Genomic DNA, 25095 nt, shown 5'->3' on the forward strand with positions numbered 1-25095 from the left:
AGCCGAAGTTGGATGCTCAACCGACTGAGCCACCCAGACGCCCCTAGACTGTATATTTAAAAAAAAAATTTTTTTAATGCTTATTTATTTTTGAGAGAGAGAGAGAGAGAGAGAGAGAGATAGCACGCTAGAGTGAGCGGGGGAGGGGCAGAGAAAGAGGGAGACAGAATCCGAGCAGGCTCCAGGCTCTGAGCTGTCAGAATAGAGCCCGATGCAGGGCTCGAACTCAAGAGCTGTGAGATCATGATCTGAACCGAAGGCAGACATTTAACCGACTCAACTGCCCGGGCACCCCTAGATTGTATATTTTTAAAGGATCATGTTTTAATACAATATAGTTTTTAAAATTCTTTTTTTTTTTTTTTTTTGGCAGGTTAGAAAAACAGATATAGAAAGGCTATAGAAGCAGCTAGCACCCTAGTGCTAGTTAGTAACAGTATAATCACATAGCATTCCACTCATCTTTCATTTAAAGCAGAAATTGGCGGGGGGCGCCTGGGTGGCTCAGTCGGTTGAGCGTCCGACTTCGGCTCGGGTCATGATCTCGTGGTCTGTGAGTTCGAGCCCCGCGTCGGGCTCTGTGCTGACAGCTCAGAGCCTGGAGCCTGCTTCGGATTCTGTGTCTCCCTCTCTCTTTGGCCCTCCCCCGTTCATGCTCTGTCTCTCTCTGTCTCAAAAATAAATAAGCGTTAAAAAAAAAAAAAAAAAAACAGAAATTAGGAAAAACTTAAAAGTTGTATTAAAAAAAGAACAGCGCGCGCACACACACACACACACACACACACACACACACACCCAAGTCATTTATATGCAAGGTGTGAGATCTCCAAGCTAGAACGAGTCTGCAGTGCACAGTTTTCTCCTCCTGTCCCTCCACGATTGACTTCTCCTCCACAGAAGATACCAGTTACTTGTCTCTCTGTTGGCTGTTTGAACATTCCAGTCGTGCTGTGGTGAAGGCCTGTTGTCCCTGTTTCCCCCTCTCCGTGGTTCTCTCGCGCAGACCAGTCTTCGCAATCTGGCATTCTCTGCACATGTTCCAGCCATGCGGTTCCAAAGTTGACATTGCAGCCTCGGCAAAGGTCATCTCTTTAAAATTCTCTGAAATTCCCCTTTGGCACATCCGTGTTGGCAGCTGGGTTTATATAGGAAAGTGGTAAAGCTCTTGGCTCCTCTTTTTGTGCTTTACAAAAATAGAAATCTCTGGCCAGCAGGGCAGCTGGGCAAGCAGCTCCTTGGTCAGTTCCCATCAGCTGCCCTCGCTGAGTGTTTTCCCCCTTACCTGCTGGCGGTGGCGACCTCACCCGGACACGGGGCCCGAGTGGGTGGGTTTTAAAAACACGAGCAGACTGTAGCCCGACACATATTTTAAAGTCTTATTAGAAAACCCTGCTGTTCTGACATGTATGAGAGGTACCGTTGTACTGTTTTGACTTCTGATCCTGTCATCGTCTTGTATTTTTGAACGACTCGAAGATGATATTCACTGATCCAAAACTACCTGTTGCCTTTTGGGCAGTAGTATAACAAGAAAGATGGAAACTCCGAATGGCTTTCCAGTGAGGTGAATTCCTTACGAACTAAATGACGTAGCGCGCCTGTTTTCTTGGGAACGTGCTGCTCTCTTGGATGGAGATGACTGACTCCCTGTGAGGCAGCACAAGCCTTTTTCTTTTCAAGTAGCTTTTTCTAGGAAAATGTTGCTTCTCTTAGCCGAGTTGACCTATTTATGACTATAGATTGCCTTCAGAGCCCTTCACTGCTTTCTGTGTGCACCGTGGCCTCCCCAGAAGTAGAGCTGTGTGCTAGTCACCCCAGCGTATTTCCAGTTGTGATTCTCTAATTTAAAAATGACTGCATATGTTGGGTGTGGACAATACTTATTTTTGATTTTGTGTTAAATGCAAACTCTGGCAACCTCGATGTCGCAGGCTTCCGTGTTAGAAAGGAGCATTGTCCTTTTATTGTTAATTTTTTTGCCGCTTGTATTATTGAAATAAGATATGTAGACTCCTAGATGGATTTTTCTCCCCTGTGATAGTTTATGGAAGATTTTAGACCACTTGTTTTTGTGCGTTGCTTCTGTTTTCTTCAAGAAGAGATGTTGTGTAGTATGTCTTTTGCTCTTAGCACACCCTTCCTTTCCCTCCCCCAATACCAAGTTTATGTACGTTGGAAATATGCTATCTTTTTCAGCCCAAAGTTTTGGAATGAGATTTATCATGTTGTGCATTACACGCAGACTTTTTCTCTGAAGCTGCAATTTTTTTCCCGTTATGCTTGTTTTATCAAAAAGCATACTGTAGCCTTTATAGATCTGTGATATCGAATGCCCTCGATGGATCCTTGGGAAGAAAGTGTTTTAAAGTGCATAATTAGGGTACTTGAGCATAAAACTACAATTATACACTTGTGTGTTAATTTTGTGTACAGTAAGACTTTAGTTCAACACTGGTTGTAAATGAGAGAGGAAGCATTTTACTGCCAGTGAATGCCTGCATTTTATGAATACTTAAAATCTCCTCTAATTGGCTGACCTGGAAGAAAAGGTGAAAACATCTGTAGTTAGGAGGTAGAGGAGAGAATACAAAATGTGTAAAAAAAAAAAAAAAAAAAAGTAACCAGAAAAGTAATCTTAACTCTGGTGTGAGCCATACTCACTGTGCCTTTGGAAGCATTCATGCTATTTTAGTTGCTATTCCACAATAAAGACTAGCTGACTTACAAGCATTTTGATGAGCCAGCGAAATTAATCAAGGGACAGAGTGGGAGAGATAGTTGACAAGGAATCTTTGATCTGATAGAATAAAGGCTTCGGTTTGCACTGGTCGACCATACGTTTGTTACTCAGATTCTGCGTGCAAGCATTAGGGGGCACTCCTTGAAGCTCGGAGTTAATTTTATGAAAAAGGATGTACCACTTTATGAAATGGATAATAATGTTCCAGAAGTAGTTACCCTCAAGAGGTAGCATGGGCTAGAAATATAAATTAATTTAAGAAGGGTATAAATAAATTCATGGATAATAGAATGATAATGATTATAAAGCGGAAATAAAGGCTGTTCAGGACATATCCCTGACTTTTGGAAATTGAGGTCATGAGAGGCACTACCATTTAGTTCCCACAGCCATACAGAATATTCACTCTGCAGAACATTGTCTGACCTAGTATTCGCTGAAGCTGTGATTTGCTAAATATAGAGCAGTTAGACTTAGAATTAAGCAGTGAAATTTTGTAGGCAATTAATAATTGTAAAGAAGTCTAAGGGAGGTTGTATGTATATTATTTTCACTATGCTTATGTTTATAACCTTAATATTGTATGTGCACCTGTCAAGAGGTTTTAGAAAATACATTTTTCATGTAAAAAGACTTCTACACTGGCAACCAATGAGAACTTTCCAGCTTTGTGACATGAATCAAAAAGCAATTTGTTCTCCACTGTAGAGAACAAACTAAACTGATGGTTACCTGAGGGGAGTTGGGGGTGGTGGTGAGTGAAATAGGGGAAGGGATTAAGAGGATACTTGTGATGAACACTGAGAATGTATAGAATTGTTGACTCACTGTACTGTGCATATGAAACTAATACTGTGTGTTAACTTCACTGGAATTAAAATATAAGAAGAAAAGAAAATGTGGAAAACCCAAAAAGCTCAGAATAGAAAGTGAAAAATCACCATATTCTATTCATCCAAAGAAATCCACTGTTAGTAATTGTCACAAGTTTCGGGTCACTGTTGACAAATAATGCTACGTATCGATCAGCTTGAAAGTCTCAGTAGTTTATAACAACAGATGTTTATTTTTCTCTCATGGGTCTGTGGGTTGGTTGGGCCGATTTTGAGGTGGACTCCGCTGGGTCCAGGCAAGACATCTGGGTTGGGTTCCCTGCATGCGATTTATTTTGGGTTCCCAGATGGGACCGAAGAGCTGCAGGGTGCTAAAATTTTCCAGTGAGATGATATGATGGGATAGATGCTGGGCTGGGGAACAGTGGGTGGGGCTGTAGATGAAATAGCATTGGTCTTAAGTTGGTAATTGCTTAAACTGTGGGTTTTAATACTGTTCTTTCCACTCTTGGATGTGTTTAAAATTTTATATAGTGAGTTAAATTGGTGAAAAAAACAGTATCTTTTGATAGTTTAAAAATAAGCTAAAGGAGAGGGTTAAATCAGCCTAGATAATGTTGGTTATTTTTCAGGCCATAAAACAGCAGTGTTTGCGGCCTGGAAGTTATCTGTTAGGAACAAGGGCATAGACAAAAACGGAAGTGTGCTCCATAGCAACGTGAACTGTGTAACTGGCTTGTTTGTGTGGTTGGTCATCAAGCCTGTTCTGGTGTTTAAGACACTGCTTGACCCCTGAATGCTTTGCCAACTCCTTCTTCAAATCTGGGTACTCTTTTTTTTTTTTTCTTAAGGGAAGCTGGACAGAATTTGAAGGAACTTAGCTTGAGTGTACTATGCATACAGTAAGCACTCAGTACACATTCGTTGATTGTTTCTTGTTTTTCAAGCATGAAGGAGTAATTTCAGGAAATTGTGGAGGTATGTTGTTTTATCTCTTTTTCTTAAGACAAGCCTAAGAACAAGATTTATTTTTCTTTTTAAAATAAAGTAAGAAAAAAAAGGGACCTAAATTGTTTAGAAGTCTCAATTGGGGACTTAGCTTAAGGGATTGTAGATTATGGGGCAGTGGTAGAATCTTGACCTTGTAAACTTTATTTATTACCTTCTAGCACATTCTTTTTGACTGGACATGTTGACATAATAAAATTTCCTCATGCAATTGGTTCAACCACACATCGGCTTAACATCTGAATTCCTTGCTGTAGGGAATTTTCAGTCTGACTCTTATGCATGAAAAACAGTGTTTGATCTTTCTGTGAAATCAGAAGCCGGCAGAATTTGCCACAGTAATGACTAAAAAATGTAACTGTTGTGCACTTATGATTTGTCCTGTGCCTTTTCCCTTCCCATTTTGTGGAATTTACCTGGAGGGTCTCAAGCCTATGATGGAAAACAAACAAAAATTAAGGAGCTTTCTGCTGTTAAAGGCAAATTGTTATAAGACACTCTTCTGATAACTCTTAAATAGACCACAATAAATAATCCCAAATCAATTAATTGCATTTTGTTCTAGATTTGTGAACAACACGGAGTTCGTTTAAGAAATGGTAGATAACATTTTGGCATTTATTCCTTTAAGCTACAAATTCTTTACTCAGAAAACCACACACACACACAGATTTTTCATATTACAGGATAGCATTTTGTTACATATACTATTTTGTGTCCTGCTATCCCTTAAATCCCACCTTAATAATCATTCTTGCTATTAAATACATATTATCTCCAGTGAGGTTCATTAATAAGCTGGTATGTTCTGGGTACCTGGGTGGTTCAGTTGGTTAAGCATTGACTTCAGCTCAGGTCATGATCTAATGGCTCATGGGTTCCAGTCCTGTGTCGGGCTCTGTGCTGACAGCTCAGAGCCTGGAGCCTGCTTTGGATTGCGTGTCTCCCTCTCTCTCTGCCCCTTCCCTGCTCATGTTTTCTCTCTCTCTCTCTCTCTCTCTCTCTCTTTCTCTTTAGCAAAAATAAACAAACATTAAAAAAAATTATGGGGCGCCTGGGTGGCTCGGTTGAGCGTCCGACTTTGGCTCAGGTCATGGTCTTGCAGTTAAACTGTGAGTTCGAGCCCCGTGTTGGGCTCTGGGCTGACAGCTTGGAGCCTGGAGCCTGCTTCGGATTCTGTGTCTCTCCATCTCTCAGCCCATCCCCTGCTCATGCTCTATGTCTCTCTGTCTCTCAATAATAAATAAACGGTAAAAAAAATTAAAAAATATGGGGTGCCTGGGTGGTTCAGTCAGTTAAACATCTGACTTCAGCTCAAGTCACCATCTCACAGTTCATGAGTTTGAGCCCCATGTCGGGCTCTGTGCTGACAGCTCAGAGCCTGGAGCCTGCTTCAGATTCTATGTCTCCCCCTCTCTGCCCCTCCCCTTCTCTCTCTCTCTCTCTCTCTCTCTCTGTCTCTCTCTTTCTCTCAAAAATAAAAACAAACATTTAAAAAAATTTTTAAAAATCGGATATGTTCTTGAATCCTGCCCCCACCCCAATCAATCCCTGTTGATGGACATTTAGACATTTAGGCTATTTACATATTTTCAGTGGCAATGCTATCATGGGGGTGCAGTGAGCTTGCTACACATATCTTTGCATACTTGTTTCACATTTTTTCTCAAGGTATATTCTTAAAAGTAGAATTTTTTCTGTACATATTGTAACTTGCCCTAGATGTTTGAATTTACATACGCACCATGATTATTTCAGTATACCTAATTGCTGTGTACTATTTTGGATTACATAAAGTGAAAATATGAAAACTCCTTGTTAAGTATCTAGGAACAGTCATTGTCAAGTAGGAAATTTACATGTAGGCATAAATAAGGCAGTGATGGTTTAACATAAATATGCTATAAAACATGTGAAGTCAAAACTTTAGATACATTAGTTGTTAAGTATGTATACATGTTCTGCTAGTGGTTTTTAAAGGTATAACTTAACATACACTAAAATGCTCAGATCTTAAGTGTACCATTTGATGAATTTTGACACATAGGTACATCCACGAAACTACCAACCCAGTTAAGATGCAGAATATTTTTGTCACTCCCACAAATTCCTTCATGCCTGATTTTAGCCATTCTCCATATTTCACAACCAATGTTAAGATCTATTCTATTACCATATATTAAGTTTGTGTGATTTTGAATTTCACATAAACAGGTAATACTGTGTTTTGAATGTGTCTACACTTAATATAGTTCTGGAGGGAACTGTAGATACCAAACCAGACTATACTTTTTAGAACAAAAGGATCTGAGGCTGATGTGAAAATTATATTAAGAACAATAGGTCTTTCAAAAGAATGAAGTTAGACCCTTAACTTACACTATGTACAAAAAATTAACTCAAAATGGATTCACAGACCTAAACATAAGAGCTAAAATCTATAGAACCCTTTTTTCCCCCTTAAAGTTTATTTATTTATTTTGAGAGACAGAGAATCCCAAGCAGACCCTGTGCTGTCAGCACAGAGCCCAACATGAGGTTCCATCTCATGAACGTGAGATCCTGACCTGAGCCGAAATCAGGAGTTGGATGCCTGACTAAGCCACCCAGGTGCCCCAGAATCTATAGAACTCTTAGAAGAGGGGTGCCTAGGCTGGCTTAGTCGGTGGAGTGTGTGACTCTTGATCTTGGGATTTTGAGTTCAAGCCCCACGTTGGGCACATAGAGATTACTTAAATATATATATATATACATATATATATGTATATATACACACAAACACACACACATACATATATACACACACACATATACATACGTACTTATATACAAATATATACACACATTTAGGTAATATACATATGTAATATAAACCTATATACATATGGAAAAGTATATACATATATATAAATATATACATATATATTTAAGAAATAAAATTCTTAGAAGAAAACATAGGGGAAAGCTTCATGACATTAGATATAGCAGTAATTTCTTGAATGCGAAGCCAATGCACAGGCAACAAAGGAAAAGATAGGTAAATTGGACTACATCAAAATTAAAAACTTTGTGCACCAAAGGACACTAATCAAGAGAATGGGGGCACCTGGGTGGCTCAGTCAGTGAAGGGTCTGACTTCGGCTCAGGTCATGATCTCAACAGTTCGTGAGTTTGAGCCCTGCATCTAGCTCTGAGCTGGCAGTGTGGAGCCTGGACCAGAGATTCTCTCTCTTTCTCTCCCTCTCTCTCTACCCCTCTCCCACTTGCGTGTGTGCCCTCTTTCTTTCTCCTTCTCTCTTTCAAAATAAACTTAAGAAAAGACAATGCAGGGGCGCCTGGGTGGCGCAGTCGGTTAAGCGTCCGACTTCAGCCAGGTCACGATCTCGCGGTCCGTGAGTTCGAGCCCCGCGTCGGGCTCTGGGCTGATGGCTCAGAGCCTGGAGCCTGTTTCTGGTTCTGTGTCTCCCTCTCTCTCTGCCCCTCCCCCGTTCATGCTGTGTCTCTCTCTGTCCCAAAAATAAATAAACGTTGAAAAAAAAAAAATTAGAAAAGACAATGCAAAGGCAACTAATACAATGGAATATTTGTAAATCCTACGCCACATAGGGGATTAATATCCAAAATATTTAATGCACTCCTACAATTCAACAACAGAAAACAATCCAATTAATAAATGGGCAAAGGAGATAAATACATTTTTCCAAGTAAGATAAACAAATGGCCAGTAAGCATGTAGAAGGTGCTCAACACCACTGATCATTAGGGAAATGAAAGTCAGACACACAAGGAGTGTGATACCACTTCATACCCAGTAGGATGGCTATTACAAAACAAACAAACAAGCAGAAAACAGCAAGTGCTGTCAAGGATGTGGAGACATTGGAACACTTGTGCACTGCTGGTGGGAATATAAAATGGTACAGCCACCGTGAAAACAGTATGGCGGTTCCTCACAGAATTAAGCATAGAACTACCATGTGATCCAGCAGTTCCACTACTGGTGTTTATCTGTCAATACTTGAACAGATGTTCATGTGTCCTTTTTCATGGCAGCATTGCTTGTAATGACCCCAAAATAGAAACAACCCAAGTGTCCATGATGGATGACTAGATAAGATGATTTCCCTATATTAACGTGTCTGTGATAAATTTAGGACGATGTAAAGTATTTCTTTTGATCTTAAATTGTTTCCCTCTAAAAGGAAGGACAAAACTGATAATGTAAATAGATTCAGATAATCCAGAGGTGACAGATCTGTAATAGAAACCAAAGTGTATTTTAGTAACATAACTTCCTAATCAAGGAGGATTATAATATCTGTTCCCAATGTTTTTGTAAGCTGTTGTGGAGATAGAACATTGGACGGGACGATTGTGTAGCCCAAGGCAGAAAGCTCTTACATTTATATGTCGGTGGTGTGTGATTCATAGTATGTGTTTCATATACCTATTCCAGGAGGTTCAGTCAACAAATACTCATTGAGCTCTTACTGCGGGCCAGGCCTTGTGAGTGCAGTGATGAACTAAACTGCCAAGACCCCATTTTCTATGGGATTTACATTCCAGTGGGTGTGATAATATGTTTGTAGTCAGGTACATTTGAGAAATCCCAGATTTAAAGGTGGATGTGTTTCCTAACTTCTTTTAATATACTTAACACACCTTTTAATATACTTGTACGTTATGTTTTATATTTTTATGTTTACTTCTCAAATTTTTTCGATTATAGGATTCATTTCTGTGAATTAACTTGCCAGATTAGTGCCCCTTGTAGGTGCCATTAGGTTTCGCTGGCATAAAGTCCTTCCTGTCAGGGATTTATCAGTCTTCAGGAAAGGTAGGAGACCCTCGTGAAGTCTTCGGCTTCATCTTGCCCCTTGTGAAAGGCAAGAGATTAGGGGACCTGACTTAGCAGTCAGGGATGGGTCTCTGGAGCAAAGATCTAGCTGGGCCTCTTTAAATAAAGCAGCTGACCAAGGCATTTTCCTCTCCAGCCCCTTCATGGGGCCTGGCTCCTGCCTTTGTGTGCATGCTGGGGTGACGTCTATGCCTCTGCCTTTTTGGGGGAGGGGAGATGTGGGATGGGGGGAGGTGAGCTCTTTATTTCAGAATTTTAAATTATGAAACAATTTACGCATACAGAAAAGTACAGAAACAAATATAACGGACAGTTGTGTAACTACACCAAAATGGTTGGGTGTTAACATTTTGCCACATCTCCATATCTCCGTCTTTTTATAAAGGAAAAAATGCAGGACTGAGCGCCATCCCATCTCTTCCCCTCTCCCCCTCCAGAGAGTGTCATCTGTTTCCTTTTCAATGCATGGTTTTCAGTGAATACTTTAACTATATGTATATATATACATATATATATATATATATATATAATAACTATATATATGTATATAAAACCCCAAACAGTATTTTTTGTGTGTATTAAAAATTCAGACAAATGCTATTATATTGCATTCTTTTGTTGCTTTTTAAAAAAATTCAGCATTATATTGTTTAGATTTGAGCCATTTTGATCTGTGGGCCTTACTACATCCTTTTTTTTTTTTTTTTTTTTTTTGTAATTGTATAGAACTCCATTGTATGGCTATAGCAAAATATGTTTTCTTTCCTTTTATCTACTTGTCAGAGTTCGATTGTGTCCTCTTTCTGGCTTTGTAAATACTATTGCATCGAGTATCCTTCTTGGGCCACTGTGAGTGTTTTCGTGTGCATATATTTATAAGGGGAATTGCTGGATTATGGGGTCAGTGCACCTTTAAACTTGGTGAGGAAACGTTTTCTAAAACTTCTTTAGGATGAAAACTGGAGAGAAGATAAACCTTGATTATTTCTTCAATTTTGAAATATGAGCAAAGGGTTCAGGATAAGGTATACTGAAAAACGGGGCCCAGAATTTCTGTACATCTAACATGATACAGAGATGTGAAAGTTGATACTCCCATTTTTTATCAGAGTGGTTTCCTAAAATAAATACTTAAAGTAAGTGGATCATTTTTAGCTATACTTTTTCCCTCTTCAGTAATATAGGAAAGTATTCATATCTCTTTGAAAATTGGAATAAATTTTTTGTTATTATGTGTGCTCATGCTCCGCGTAAGATCTTCTTTATTTAGAAATGAGTGAAATAAATTCTTGTTTTTAAAAAACAGAAAAGCTCTGCTCTCAGGCATTTTCTGGAGATTTCCATTTGGTTTAGCTTAGTGATATTTTTATTCAAACTGTGATAAAGGTCCAGAGCGTTGGCTGGGTATATAATGGCCTAGAGGGTAAGCGGTTAATAGCCGAGCACTGTGCCGCTGTTAGCGTGAAGTTCACTGGTCTGCCTGTTAGATGAAGCTGAACGTAGGCGTCTCAAAGAGTTGGGTGGTACAAGTGATTTCAGTTTTATAAGATGTTCCTTCGTTAATTTAATTCTTTATATACTAACCTGATTCAGGAATCCACTGAACAACATCCATTCATTCAGCAAACATTTATTGACTGGCAGGCCCTCTCCCCAGAGACATTCCATGAATGTGGGAGCTTAATGTCTAGTGATGAGGACAAACAGTAAACACAACACCCAATTAAGGGGTTTACTGACTCAGTCAGACCATCTCTGCCGTGTGAAATGGAGTTGGAACTGGCATGAGAAAGACGGTTGGGGCTGTGCTTGTGTAGTTAGGCTGGCCCGGGGAGGGCGATCTGAGCTACAAGTGCTTCGTGACCCCAGCTCCCGGCACTTGGTCCCTGGTCCTCAGTGAAGTCTTGGTTGCATTTCCCTTGCACCCAACATTCTGGGGATGTCACTTCTCCTGAAGGTGTTTGAGAACCAAGACGTGTGCAAGATGACCCTCAGCGGCCAAAATGGATTTTACAGGATTCGAGGCGGTAACGGCTCCCATGCTCCCCTCATGGACGAGTCCCCTGGGCCTTCGTGTTTTTAACCAGTGTCACGGGCTCCTCAGTCCTCAGCAGATTCCGTTGAGGATGGAGGTCAGTGGTGAGCGATGGCCGGGTGCCTGGGTGGCACGTAAGGCAGGCGGCAGAGCGAGACCACAGTTACCCAGTGGGGTTTGTGCAGACGGCTTTCGGCAGGAGGCTCTGGGGCCTTTAGTGTATCCTGGCTCAACCTGCTGATTTATGTTTTATGATGGTGATTGTTTGGCTTAAGATTTTAGAAAAGTATATGATAGATCTTTGAAAGCCATGCCTCTGAATTGATTAAAGCAAGAGCAGTGTTGATGATTAAAGAACGTAGACTTTAGTTCCAGACAACTGAGGCGTTAGATTTAGAATTGAGTTTTGAAAGAAAAACTTAGGAAATACTTAATATTTTAGAGAGAGCACTGCAACTTGTAGTTTAAGAAGTAATGGCATCTGTGTAGAATTCCAGGTAGGATTATTATATTGCTGGTTATAATAGGAACATGAGTTAATAGAGAAAGTAGGCCCTATCTTGTAGATAGGGGTGTGAGACAGATACAGTTACATGACTGACCATGTTCACACAAGTGAGGCACAGTAGGACTCGGATTTGGACTTGACACGTTTCTAACCCAAAGACTCTTCAGCTAAACAGAGTTCAGGGATCTCTGCTTCAACGTGGCTGCCATGGAAGGACAGGGGACGGGGTTCAGTTGATGGGCACCAGGACCCAGGTCTCACTGACAGGCTGATTGTCCCGTGTTATAAATCACCTCACCCCCGGCTGTCAGAGGGGGAGCTGCCTGTTAGGTCAGTACCAGGTGAATTAGGCCCATGTATCTAAAAGGAGAGCAAATAGGTTTAATGGTGGAAGACCGCTGTAAAATTTCCCAAGCAGAAGTTTTTGATGGTTTCTCCTCCGAAGTTGGCCGTGTTCTGCGGACTGCGGCCGTGGCTCCGTTGAACGTTTGCTTGTAGTCCCAGCAGCCTACCTGGGCTCCCCTGCACCCTGACTTGCCCCCTGCTGCCTTTGGAGAGCTCGAATAGACCTTGAGGGTCTAACACGTGCATGGCTGCTCCAGTGTTAGTCGCTGCCTACAACACGCTCTGTTGTTGTCCTTCTCAGAAAGTAGAGCCCCGCTCCCCAAACGGCACATTCATACTGTGTGTAAGGGTTTCTGTAAACCAGAAAGTCAACATATTAAAGTGCAATTCCCAGGGGAGTCGCCGGCTGTGTTGATTGAGCTTTACAGTAGTTTTAACACTGGCAAAAGTGTTATCCTAACTGCTTCAAATCAAACTGCAAAGATGCTTGTGTGAAATCTAGTATTAGATATCAAATCAACATATGGGTGCTGAACGGAAGGATATGTGTTGTGGTAGTATACGATATTCTAGCATGTGGAGTTGTATTTTATGGAAATTCTTTGGCTTGGCTTATGGCAGGGACATACATTCATTATGAGATATCAAGCTGTAAAATAAATAAAAGCAAAGAATTCAACTGTGCAGTTAAATGGTTTTCAGCACAAACTTGTCTGCTCTCCTAACGTAGGGTCTGCGTGATGAGGCATTTGTGAGCCATTGTGGCCAAACGTTCGTGATTGTTGTCGACAGGCCTTGACGATAATCTAGATCAGGTCAGAAAGAAAATGAACTTTAGCTTTTGGCATTTTTCTCCTTTTTCTTCATTGTATGTCTTAACAAATTACCGTGCTAATTGGTGTTAGAGGCAAAGCGTTGAATATTTTTCTCCCTTTACCATTCCTTCTTTTTCCTCATTTGGTATTTTATAGCGATTGCGTTTTTAAATGTGTGTCTGGAACAGATCACTGAATCCTTGAGTATGTGGGCTCATGGGCTTCCAGTTCTGGGGGTTTTCAGGTGGACCATGTTGTTATTAAGAGTGCTTTGGTCATCCTCGTCTCTGGAGTGCTTTTTGCTATCCTGATCCCCTGTTTTCCTTTTCCTCTGTTGTTCTCTCTTCCAATTAGAGGGGAAAAATAAGGCAATAGAGTTTCCACTTGAAAAAAAATTTTAAAGTATCATCCGTGGTGTATTACATGAGGAAGGACTTTCCTTTGAGCAAAGATTATGAGGATGTTTAGGTTCGTGCAAATTAGAGATGGGGGAGGGAAGACTCATCTAGAACATTTTTGCCTGTGTCTTTGGCATTTGCAGGGTAGTGCACTCTGCTTTACACCATTACGTGTTTCATCAAGTAGGAAAATACTATCTCACTATTAGATACGAATCCTTCCCTCAAGAACTCATGTTGTTGGTTATATTGTGTTACATGCATAGTACTGTCTTTTAAAAGGGTTTTGATTGTAAAGTGATGTAGTTTCTTTTTAGCAAAAACAGTAAATAGAATTGCTGATGTAACTGGTGTAGTATCTGCTGCTATGTAGTTGGGGCTTTTTGACCTTCGTTGAAACAAAAATATGCCCTATACAGGTACCCAAGCCACAAGCATCCTACAAAATAGTAGTAAGTGCGCTTGGACTGTTGGAGTTCATTTTCATTTTTTTTTTTTAATTTTTTTTTTCAACGTTTTTTAATTTATTTTTGGGACAGAGAGAGACAGAGCATGAACGGGGGAGGGGCAGAGAGAGAGGGAGACACAGAATCGGAAACAGGCTCCAGGCTCTGAGCCATCAGCCCAGAGCCCGACGCGGGGCTCGAACTCATGGACCGCGAGATCGTGATCTGGCTGAAGTCGGACGCTTAACCGACTGTGCCACCCAGGCGCCCCGAGTTCATTTTCATTTTGAGCTTGGCACGAGAATGGATTAACATAATGCTCTTTTGACTTTCTTAGAGGCTAATTGTTTTTTTTTCTTAACATAACAGCATTTGATAAGTTTCACGTGTACAGTCTACACCTCGCAAACTAGTGTTTTAATGTCAGTATTAGGAAATGCCCCCCCCCCCCACACTGGATTTTTATGAGGTTATCAATATTTGGTATCTGTTGAAATATTATTTTTTAAAACAAATTTTCTTTTTACTTCGTTGATAATATGCGTCCAGAAGACAGTATGGCGATTTATGTAATGGAGGGAAGATTAAAAATACTGAATTCAGTTGCTTAGCGGAGAGTCCCCTGCACGTTGCTGAATCGAAACCATATTTGACTGCCCTGGATTGCACATTTTGACTTTTCTCGCTTGTGTTTTGCTCGTCTTGTCGACAGATGCCGCCTCAGTATGGACAGCAAGGCGTGAGTGGTTACTGCCAGCAGGGCCAGCAGCCTTACTACAACCAGCAGCCGCAGCCCCCGCACCTCACCCCGCAGGCGCAGTATCTGCCGCCCCAGCCCCAGCAGCGGTACCAGCCCCAGCAGGTGAGCGCAGCCGCTGGGCCCCGCCCCCGGCCCGGCCCTCCAGGTCTGTGTCCCAAGGCCAGACTGGGCTCTGACTCATCTTCCCGTCCCGCCTGAAAGAGTCTATTTTCAGTGGTGGTGGTGGGGGGAGGGGGGGGGATGTAATATTGAGAAAATGCCGAAGTACATCAGATCTAAACTGCTCGTTTGTTTACGGATGGATGTTCGAAATTGTAGGGTGGGAAGAATACGCTTATTCGGAAAAAATGGTTTTACCGACCATTTCATCTTGCTAGTTGGCACCTACGTGGTATTCCCATGTTGAGCTTTTTGGGGGTTTTTGTTTTAATGGTAAGTGCTACTCTATCAAACACTGTTGCCTGTGCAACGTTACTCTTCTTAAGCTACCTCATGAACTGATAATCGCTTCAAAATACTAGAGGGAATCATGTACTTTAAGGATATTGAGCAGTGTGTAGTTTAAATTAGCCTCATTAAATACTCTTTTATGTTATCGGGCTGTGTATTTCAGCTCCCGTGATCGGTAGAAAAATCGTACATACGCACGTGGTGAAGTGATTCAGTCTCCTCTTGTTTTTGAGAGGTTGACACGGAGTGATAGGAAAGGGCTCTGTGAGCTCAGGACTCTTACTCTGAATCCAGATACACGTTTAATAGCACTTCCAGTGATACCCGTCAAAATGTAACTTTCCATTTCATATTTTCCTTCTTTCTCTTTTCATGGGGCGGAGAAGGAAGGCAGTGACGTTGATGATTCAGTTTTCAAAGTGCTTGCACATGTTGAAGAGATTGTTGATGCTAAACAGGGTGAAAAAAAATATATGAAGTTTGGGGTGCCTGGGTGGCTTAGTCGTTAAGCGGCCAACTCTTGGTTTCGGCTCAGGTCATGATCTCACGCTTTGTGATGTTGGGCCCCCGAGTTTGGCTCTGCGCTGACAGCACGGAGCCTGTGTGGGATTCTCTGTCTCTCCCCCTTCCCCTCTCGTGCTCTCGTGTTCTCTCTTTCTCTAAAAATAAAATAAAGAAAATAAATATGTGAAGCTTAATTTATTTTAATTTATTTTTATTTTTTTAAGTTGATTTTGTTTATTTTGAGAGAGAGCACGTGTGCATGTGCGCAGGGGAGGGGCAGAGAGAGGGCGAGAGAGAATCCCAAGCAGGCTCCGCATCAGCCAGCGAGGGACTGGAACTCACGAACCTTGAGATCATAACCTAAGCCTAAGTCAAGAGTCAGATGCTTAATTGACTGAGCCACCCATGCGCCCTGGAAGCTTCAGCTGATTTCTTAAGTATTTTCTTGGGTTTTTTGGAATCTTTTCCCCTGTGACTTCTATTTAAGAGTTTTAAAGACTTTATGACTTTAAACAAAACATGTTAAAACAGCAGAGATTGAAAATCCTATAGAATCTTGTGGGGTTTTTTTGTAAATGTTTTCAAAATTCTGATACTAGATGAAGGAATTTATGGAGGTAGGAATGTATATTTCAGTTATTTGGTCTAGTCTTGTATTAAGATGTGGGAAAATTAAATAATCTTCCAATATCGTTTTTTTTAAGTGAGAGAAACTAGGGTCTGAGTTTATGATATGGAAAGTTCTAGGCTTTTTCAAGGGCTTTCAGTACCTGATTGAACTTTTTGGTAGACACAGGACGTTTTCTCATGCCATCAAAATTTAAGAAGGACTGAATAGAGAGATTACGTTAGTATTTTACTTTGGTGTGCTAAAATAAATCTCTGATTGTAAAACCAATCTGATTAAGGATTCTGAGCGCCTGGCATTTCCTTGGAGACCAAGCTCAAATTTACTTCCTTTATGAAGCATTCACTGATGTCTTCTATCACGTGGCAATTAGTTATTTAATAGCCTTCACATTTAAATATTCAAAGCATACTTCAGGTGAAATCTTATTTTAATGAATACTATTTTAATGTGCTTGGTTTAGGACTATTTTATGCTTTGCTACTACCATTTTTTTATTGATTTGAGTGTGGCAGATTATATGGTAGGAAATACTATATGTAGAACCATGGCTCTCTAATGTAATTATTGTCATTCCTGTATGTTCTGAGGGAGACAAAACATTTTTTGAACTCTATGAGAAAGGTTTTCTTGTTTTCATACTCCCCACCTGTAGAATGTTTTTTTAACTTTCGGTAAGTTCATTATGGGACAAAGAGGTGGAGATCAGAGACGTTTATGTGGCTGAATCAGAGGATCTTGTTTGACAGGAAGAACTTCGGTATTTAGGGAGTTAGACGTTCAGATAGATTTGGGAAGTTTGCCTAGGAAATTAGAGTTAGCATTTTGCATATGGTTAGCACCTCCCAAAACAACGTAACAATGACCAACAGGATATTTTCAAAATCAAGCTGAATTTTACTAAGAATGTGTAATTCTGAATTCACATACATTTAAAAACCACAGGAAGCTCAACTGTGTTTAATGTAGTGAGCCAGTATTTCCTAACAGACAAAACATTCTTTTCTGTACACTTTCTTGTTTCCAAACAGCGTAACGTGGTCTATTGATTTTTATATTAGGGAATCAGTCAGCAAATAATACTTTGTGTCTTTTGTTAATAGGATTGATACAAAAAGTGATTTTCGGGTTCCATGAAGACACCTCACTCTGTGTCTTTAACATTTGTCAACGTTTTATGTTTTGAATAATCAATACATTCGTATATGTCAAAAAGTATGAGGAAAGGATACAGATAAGCTTCCCAGCACAGTCCTCCTGAGTAGTTCAGCCCCACTTCCCCTTTGCCAGATAACCATGTGAGTAGGTTATCTTGCATCTTTCTGGAGTATGTTTATACAGAAGAGCAAGATACCGTATTTTAGTATTAAATTATTAAATGTTTGTTTAGTTTTGAGATAGAGAGAGGACATGTGTGTGTGCAAGCAGAGGAGGTACAGAAAGAGAGGGAGGGAGAGAATCCCAGGCAGGCTCCATGCTGTCAGCACAGAGCCTGACGCGATCCACAAACCACAGGATCGTGACCAAAACCCAGAGTCAGATGCTTAACTGACTGAACCACCCAGGTGCCAAGATTCCATATTTAAATTTTTACTCCACTTTCCCACAAATGGTGGCATACTGTAACATGCACACTTTTCTGTTCTTTGTTGTCCTCCTCTCCCACCCACTTAAGGGTAGTTTCTGTCGAACTTGCCAAAGGAGCACGTTAAAGTAACCCTTCATTCTTTTTCATAGCTTCCTTTCATTTTATGGACACACCGCGATATATTTAACCAGTTCCCTTTTGATGGTCATTTAGATTAGTTTAAATTATTTGCACTTCAGACGAGACTGCCAAGATAAACTTTATATATGTATCATTTTGTAAATGTGTGAGTCTATCTGTAGGATAAATTCCAGGAAGTGGGACTAGTGTGTCAATGGGTGTATGCAGTTACAGTTTTGGTAAATATTGCCAGATGGTTCCTTTGAGGGGTCGTACCAATGTATACTCACACTCACACTATCAGTGTGTGAGAGTACCGGTTTCCCTACACTTGTGCCAGTAGCATGGTTTTTACTAAGCTTCTGGATTTTTGCCAGTCTGATAATGTAATTTTAATTTGCATTTATCTTGTTTTGAGTTCTGTTGAATGTTTTATATACTTAAAAGCATTTGCATTTCTTTTTTTTTTATTGTGAATTCACACCTTTTTATCTTGAATTTTTCTATTCAATTGTTGGTCTTTTAAAAGTTGATTTAATAAAAACCTATATATATTAGGAAGACTGGATCTTTGCCTGTGATATGAGTTACCAACCACCCTCCCTCACCTTGTCATTCATCTTTTGACATTAATTATGGTTTATTTGTTTGTTTGATCTTGCAGAGGGGCTTTTTAAATTTTAAAAGGTATGTATGTAGTCAAAATTATCACTCTTTTAAGATCTCTGGATTTTTTTTTTTTTAAGTGTGAGTTTGAGCCTTCCACACTCCAGAGTTTACAAAGGAACTCTCCCATGTTATTTTGGGAGTATTTTCATGGATTCAGTTTCACATTTCACTTACCCTAATCCAGCTTAACTGTTTTTTTGTTTTGTTTTGTTTTTTTGTTTTTGCCAGATCTTTAAGTGCCTTCTCTTGTGTAAGCTATTGTGTTAGGGCTCTACAGAGAAACAGAATGTGTGTGTGTGTGTGTGTGTGTGTGCGCGTGCGCGTGCACATATTCACATATTCTATTTGGTTAGGATAAAGAGATTTGTTGTAAGGAATTGGCTTATACAATTATGGAAGCTGGCAAGTCCAGAACCTGCATTGTGAGCCAGCAGGTGGAGATTCAGGAGAGCTGATGGTGGTGATGAAGTCTGAAGGCAGTCTGCTGGACTGCAATTCCAAGTAATTCCTGGAATTACTTGGAGAGGTTGGTCTTTTTGCTCTATTCATGCTTCAACTGATGGCCTACCCACCTTACCCAAAGTCACTGATTTAAATGTTAATTTCATCCAAAAGCACTTTCCAAGCTGACCCATAGAATTAACCATTACAGTTACCTTTCCCCAATTGATTGGAGATGCCCCTTTTATTATTTGCTTGGATTCCCGTAGGTGTAATGTTTGGGGTTATTCTGGAGTTTTTGTTCTTTTTCATGGGTCCCTTTTTAAAAAAGTTTATTTATTTATTTTTGGAGAAAGAGAGTGAGAGAGTGCACACATGGGGACGGACAGAGAGAAAGGGAGAGAGAGAGAGAATCCCAAGCAGGCTCTGTGCCATCAGCGCAGAGCCTGATGTGAGGCTTGAACTAACGAACCATGAGATCAATCATGACCTGAGCTGAAATTAAGAGTTGGGGACTTAATAGACTGAGCCACCTAGGTGCCCCTCTTTGGTCCTTCTATTAATGTACTCCAGTTCTTCATTGTTTTTAGGTGTTTTTAATTTCCTTTAGAACATTCTTTCAAAAAGAACAGTCGTACTTTTTTGTTAGAATTAGTTGTTGGTATTTTATATTTTTGTTGCCACTGTAAATTGTGTCCTTTACAAAATTCATTTTCTCACTGTTATCAGTGTATATAAATCTAGTGCAATTTATATGTTAAATTTTTTTTTTTTTGTTTAGCAGCTCTTTAAATTCTTGTTAATTCTAACAACATGTAGGTTCTCTCAGGTTTTCTTAATTTTTAAAACAAAGCTGCTTTTTTTTTTTTTTAGAAGAAATCACCCCATTCTCCCTCGTCTTATCTTTTTGCGGACTAGCTTCCCCAAAGCATTGTTGGAGAGGGCTATCCATTCTTGTATTCTCTGAGACTTAAAAGAAGGCTTTCAGCATTTATCATTAAGTATAATGTTTGTTTACTTGTTTATTTAATTTAGTGACTGCCCACTACTAGGTAGCGAAGTACCTTTCTTTTTCTAGTTTGCGAAGGGATTTTATCATGAATGAATGCCAAAATTTATCTTATGTGTTATTTTAATAACTATTGAGATGAACACTTTGTTTTTCTCTTGTAATCCATCGTTGGGGGTATATTATGTGTGTCTTTTTGTTTTAAAGTATTAAACCAAACATGCTTTCTGGAATCATCCCAGCTACATGATGTATTAATCTTTTTATACATCACTGAGCTCAGTTTGTGGATCTCTCTTTAGGTTTCTTGACAGTGTTCGTGAATGAGATTGACTTGTAATTATCCTTGTAAGGTTTTGGTGTCTGTATTAGGGAGTTTTATAAAATGAATTGGAGACTAGTCCCTTTGTAAATCTCCTGGAAGAGTTTATGTTAAAGTTTGGAATTATCTGTTTTTTGAATGGTAGAAGTTATCTGTAAAACCATAAAGGAATGTATACCTCTTGGTTATTAGCTTTTGTCCCTTTCCTGACTTTTGACTTTTGATCTTATTTCCTTTGTGAATATAGGTGTATTCACGTAATCAATTTCTTCTTGAGTCAGCTTTCTGCCTTTATATATACATAGATTATATTTATGTATGTGTATATATGTATATGTGTATATACGTATACACAACACTTTGTATATCCCTACATATTAGGAATTTATTTCATCCAGTTTTTCAAATTTATTAAGAAGGTTGTTCATATAATAGTCATCATTAATTTCTATGACATTCAGAGTTAAAGGCATTTAATCCATAACATTTTCCTTTTTTTATATTCTTTTCTTTCAAGTTTACTTATCTTGTGTGTGTGAAGAGAGAGCATGTGCATGCATAGGAGAGGCAGAGAGAGAGAGAGAGAGAGAGAGAGAGGGGATATGAATATCCCAAGCAGGCTTCCTGTTGTCAGCGCAAAGCCCGACATGGGGTTCAATCCCACAAATAGGAGATCACGACAGGAGCCGAAATCGAGAGTCCAACGCTTCATGGACTGAGTCACCCAGGCGCCCCTGTCCTGCTTTACATTTTACTGATGTTTATTTTGCTGTTCTTTCTTCAAGCAAGTGAATGCTTAGCTTATTCAAAACATGTTTGTCTGATGAAGCAAAATAGAAGACCAAAAAATTTCTTCTTGAGTATTGCTTTGGCTGAATGTCTCCAGTTTTGATGTGCATTATTTTTGTTTTCTTTTGGTTCTAAGAATTTTCTTATTTCCCTTCATTTTTTGTTTTTTGGAAGACAGTTTTATCGAGTCCCTGGGTTTATATTCTGTTCCCTAGGAAAGAACGATGTATGTTTTTGCCAGTTGCCTGTGGATGCGAGTCATCTGGAACCACATTTTGAGTCTTACTGTACAAAAATTCTTACTGGGCTGATAAACAGAATGATACAGTGGGTGTCTATGTGCCACCATAATTCCTCGCACTTACTAGCCTAGTCATGTTCAGATATCCCCAGTTGTTGTCAGAATGCCTTTATAGTATTTTGGGTTTGTTTTTTTTTCCCCCAAGCAGAATTCAGAAAGACATGTAATCCATTGATGTGGTCCTTAAGTCTTTTTATCTGGAACGGTTTCTTCTTCCCCATCCCCATTAGAGCCTTTGGCACCTTGGAAAACTGAGTCAACTGCCTTGTGAAACGGCTTGGCTTGGAGTTTTCTCTTGCTGCGGCTTAATGTGTTCATCTAGCCCCCCTAATCCTGTAAGGTCAACGATTTTTTGTGCGTGTGGTTGTGGTAAATCATGTCCCCAAAATGTAGGGCATTGTTTCTGTTCAAATGAGGGGTGTACGACCCTCTCTGTGAGTAAGGAAGCCTCCGAGTGGTTCTAGCCCTGCTTGTCCAATGAGCGAGACCAGCCTTCGCCTTTACACCCGGGTCAGATTCCTTACTGACAAAATTTGTGAGCATAGAACATGCCGGTGGCTTTTTAGGTCACCAAGTTTCAGGCAGTTTGTTACACATCATTACTGACTAACGTGGTTGGAGTGTACCTCATAGGTGATGCGGTGAGTGTATTACATCAGGATAAACATCAATGTTTTGTCGTCCCACAGTAGTGGTGTTAAGATTGATCAGTGGGTTCAGGTGGTGATGGCCTTTGGGACCACTTTACATAGAATTATCTTCTTGAGGTTTTTGCAGACCACACCATTAAGTGTTAATTTTGACCAGAAACCCTGATGAAGGTTAGCCTGTGGTTGCTAATTCTCAGTGGAGCCATTTTTAAATTCTTCCTACCTCTGAGTATCAAGTTCAAGACAGGTATTTTTCTGTTCTCTTTAGTGGGTTTTCATATTCTCCAATAATGGGCATAGCCCCTCTTAGTCCCTGATTTATTTGAGATGTATGGTCTCATATTTTACGCCCTTTTGGCAGGCCGTAGACTTTTCCTTTTCTCTGTTCCCTGTATAGTCCAGAAATGGAAAGTTACAATCTACAGCAAGCCAGCTTCTACTGTACCGCTCTTACTTTCTGTGTTCTTGGTTTACTTTCTGTTTGTTTTTGGTTTTAATCACATTCATGCCAAGTCTGTGATCCGTTTAAAAGGCATTTTTTTAGTATTTTAGATATTTAAATCAATAGACATTTAGAATATCTAATCTGCCATATGGCTGGAACTGGTCCTCTTCCATTTTTCTAGTTCTTTTTTGGATATCCTTAACACAGTTTGAAATGATAATAAGCATGTAATATAGTAGTTTATAACATACAGAGAGTACATTCCCATTTTGTAATGAAATTTTTCTAACGTCTCCTTTATTCTTTGGAAATTTCATAGTTAATATGTTAGCTACATAAAATTTGTAGATAATACGTTACCTACACAAAATTTGAAGCAAGGCAGAATGATGTACTAACTATGTGAATAAACTATCATATTAAATGCTTAGGCATGATTACACATAGGCACTTACATGTGTCTGTGGGGTCACTGAACTTGGCAGCTACGAGAATGTTGCATTAGCAGCTCTGATGTCTTTTTTTTAATATATATATAATTTTTTTTTTTTTTTGAGAGAGAGCAAGCATGTCAGTGAGCACAAGTGGAGGAGGGGCAGAGGGAGAGAGAGAGAACTTAAGCAGACTCCACTCTCAGTGTGGAGCCCGACAAAGGGCTTGATCTCATGACCCTGAGATCATGACCTAAGCTGAAATCAAGAGTCCGATTCTGACCACCAGGCGTCCTGGCAGCTCCAATATCTTCAGCAGGGTTGTCAGCAGTGATTCATCTTTTAAGATGGCGAGCAACTCTTGGTCAAAATCTGAACAAAACAAAGTATAATCTTCCCTTAATATATAGAGTAGTTTTAGTCTTGGAAATTTCAGTATGTAATAAAATTATTATTTTTTAATGATTATTTATTTTAGAGAGAGAGCGTGTGTATGTGCACGCTAAGTTGGTGGGGGGGGGGGCAGAGAGAGGGGCACAGAGAATCCCAGGTAGGCTCCGCGTTGTCAACACAGAGCCCAACGCAGGGCTCAAACCCACGAACTGTGAGATCATGACCTGAGCTGAAATTGAAGAGTCAGATGTTTAACCACCGGAGCCACGCAAGTGCCCTGTAATAAAATTATTTTAAGAATAGTTTGTTTTTATATGCAAAATGGAGTTCAGTTTTAAGCTCCAACAAATAATTAGCTTTTTGTGTGATTTTGTTTAAATCTAGATGAAAGGCGGACTTTTGAAAGTAGTGTGGAACATCTTGTCATGTTGTAGGATAACCTCACATTCCTGCCCTCCACCCACTACATTTCACTGGAGTTTCTTTTTTTTTTTTCAACGTTTATTTATTTTTGGGACAGAGAGAGACAGAGCATGAACGGGGGAGGGGCAGAGAGAGAGGGAGACACAGAATCGGAAACAGGCTCCAGGCTCCGAGCCATCAGCCCAGAGCCCGACGCGGGGCTCGAACTCATGGACTGCAAGATCGTGACCTGGCTGAAGTCGGACGCTCAACCGACTGAGCCACCCAGGCGCCCCTCACTGGAGTTTCTTAAACTTGTGACAACTGTCTTGAAATCTTGTCAACACATATAACTCCTATGCTTCCTTATTTTTTCTGAAATAAAATTCATATGTAATATGAGGTGCCTCTTAATAAAATCTCAGACATCAGTCTGATGTCCCAAATGTAATGGGAAGGGTGGAGAGTAGTTCATAGTAAACTACTGTGTTTCCTAAGTAAACACACAGACATGTCCATGTGAGCAGACTTGTGTAACAGTCAGAGGCCAGCACCTGTGTGTGTAGTAACCGTCCGTGAACTCTGCTGAGCAAATGAGGCCTTACAGGTACATTGCATGGACAACTCGAAATCATGAGCAGGGTTCAAATCCATGAGATTTATTACCACACAACAGCAGTTATATAAAATGAAAGTATAGAACATTTTAGTAACATGTTCACAGAGCTGTTTGATAAAAAGGGAAGTTACCGCCAAGTGAGGCAACGTATCCTAAACTTGAAAATGAAGTACACATACACAGTGCAAATCAGTAAGAATGCTATCTATGCCGTTGAAGCTTTTCTTTTGACCCTATGTGTATCTTTTAAATGATCTACAGTAAACCTGTAATGTGTATAATATTTTAAAATACTGCATAAAAGATGCTACATTAATGACAAAATAAAAGGAATTACCAGTTTCCGCCGTGGAGCAGATTAGATATTCTGAGTGTCTCTAGGGTGGCTCAGAGCTTGGTGAGACACACAGTCAGTTGCTCTTTCGTTTTCACTGTTTCCCACAGCTCTCGTGCCATCCTCCTTGCCCAGCAAAAATTCCAAGTCTGTCACCGTCCTTACTCTTTTGTGTCTAAATTACATTATGCTGTCCCCTCCCTTCCTGGTCTTACAAACCTGCTTAAGCAACCCTGGTGAAACCCATCTCCTTG

The 25095-nt window shown here is 40.0% G+C and overlaps 1 protein-coding gene across 14 annotated transcripts in view; it reads left to right on the forward strand.

The window, feature by feature from the left end:
- The window catches only part of ARID1B (AT-rich interaction domain 1B), a 454520-nt gene that overhangs the window by 122991 nt on the left and 306434 nt on the right, over nucleotides 1–25095 (forward strand). For all 14 annotated transcript variants that reach the window (XM_045500132.1, XM_045500130.1, XM_045500124.1 and 11 more), the window contains one exon: nucleotides 14699–14848. In XM_045500132.1, coding sequence (XP_045356088.1) covers nucleotides 14699–14848 — 150 coding nt within the window. The remainder of the gene's footprint in view (nucleotides 1–14698; nucleotides 14849–25095) is intronic.

The sequence above is a fragment of the Leopardus geoffroyi genome, chromosome B2 (assembly GCF_018350155.1).
Source record: "Leopardus geoffroyi isolate Oge1 chromosome B2, O.geoffroyi_Oge1_pat1.0, whole genome shotgun sequence".
Taxonomy (NCBI): Eukaryota; Metazoa; Chordata; class Mammalia; order Carnivora; family Felidae; genus Leopardus; species Leopardus geoffroyi.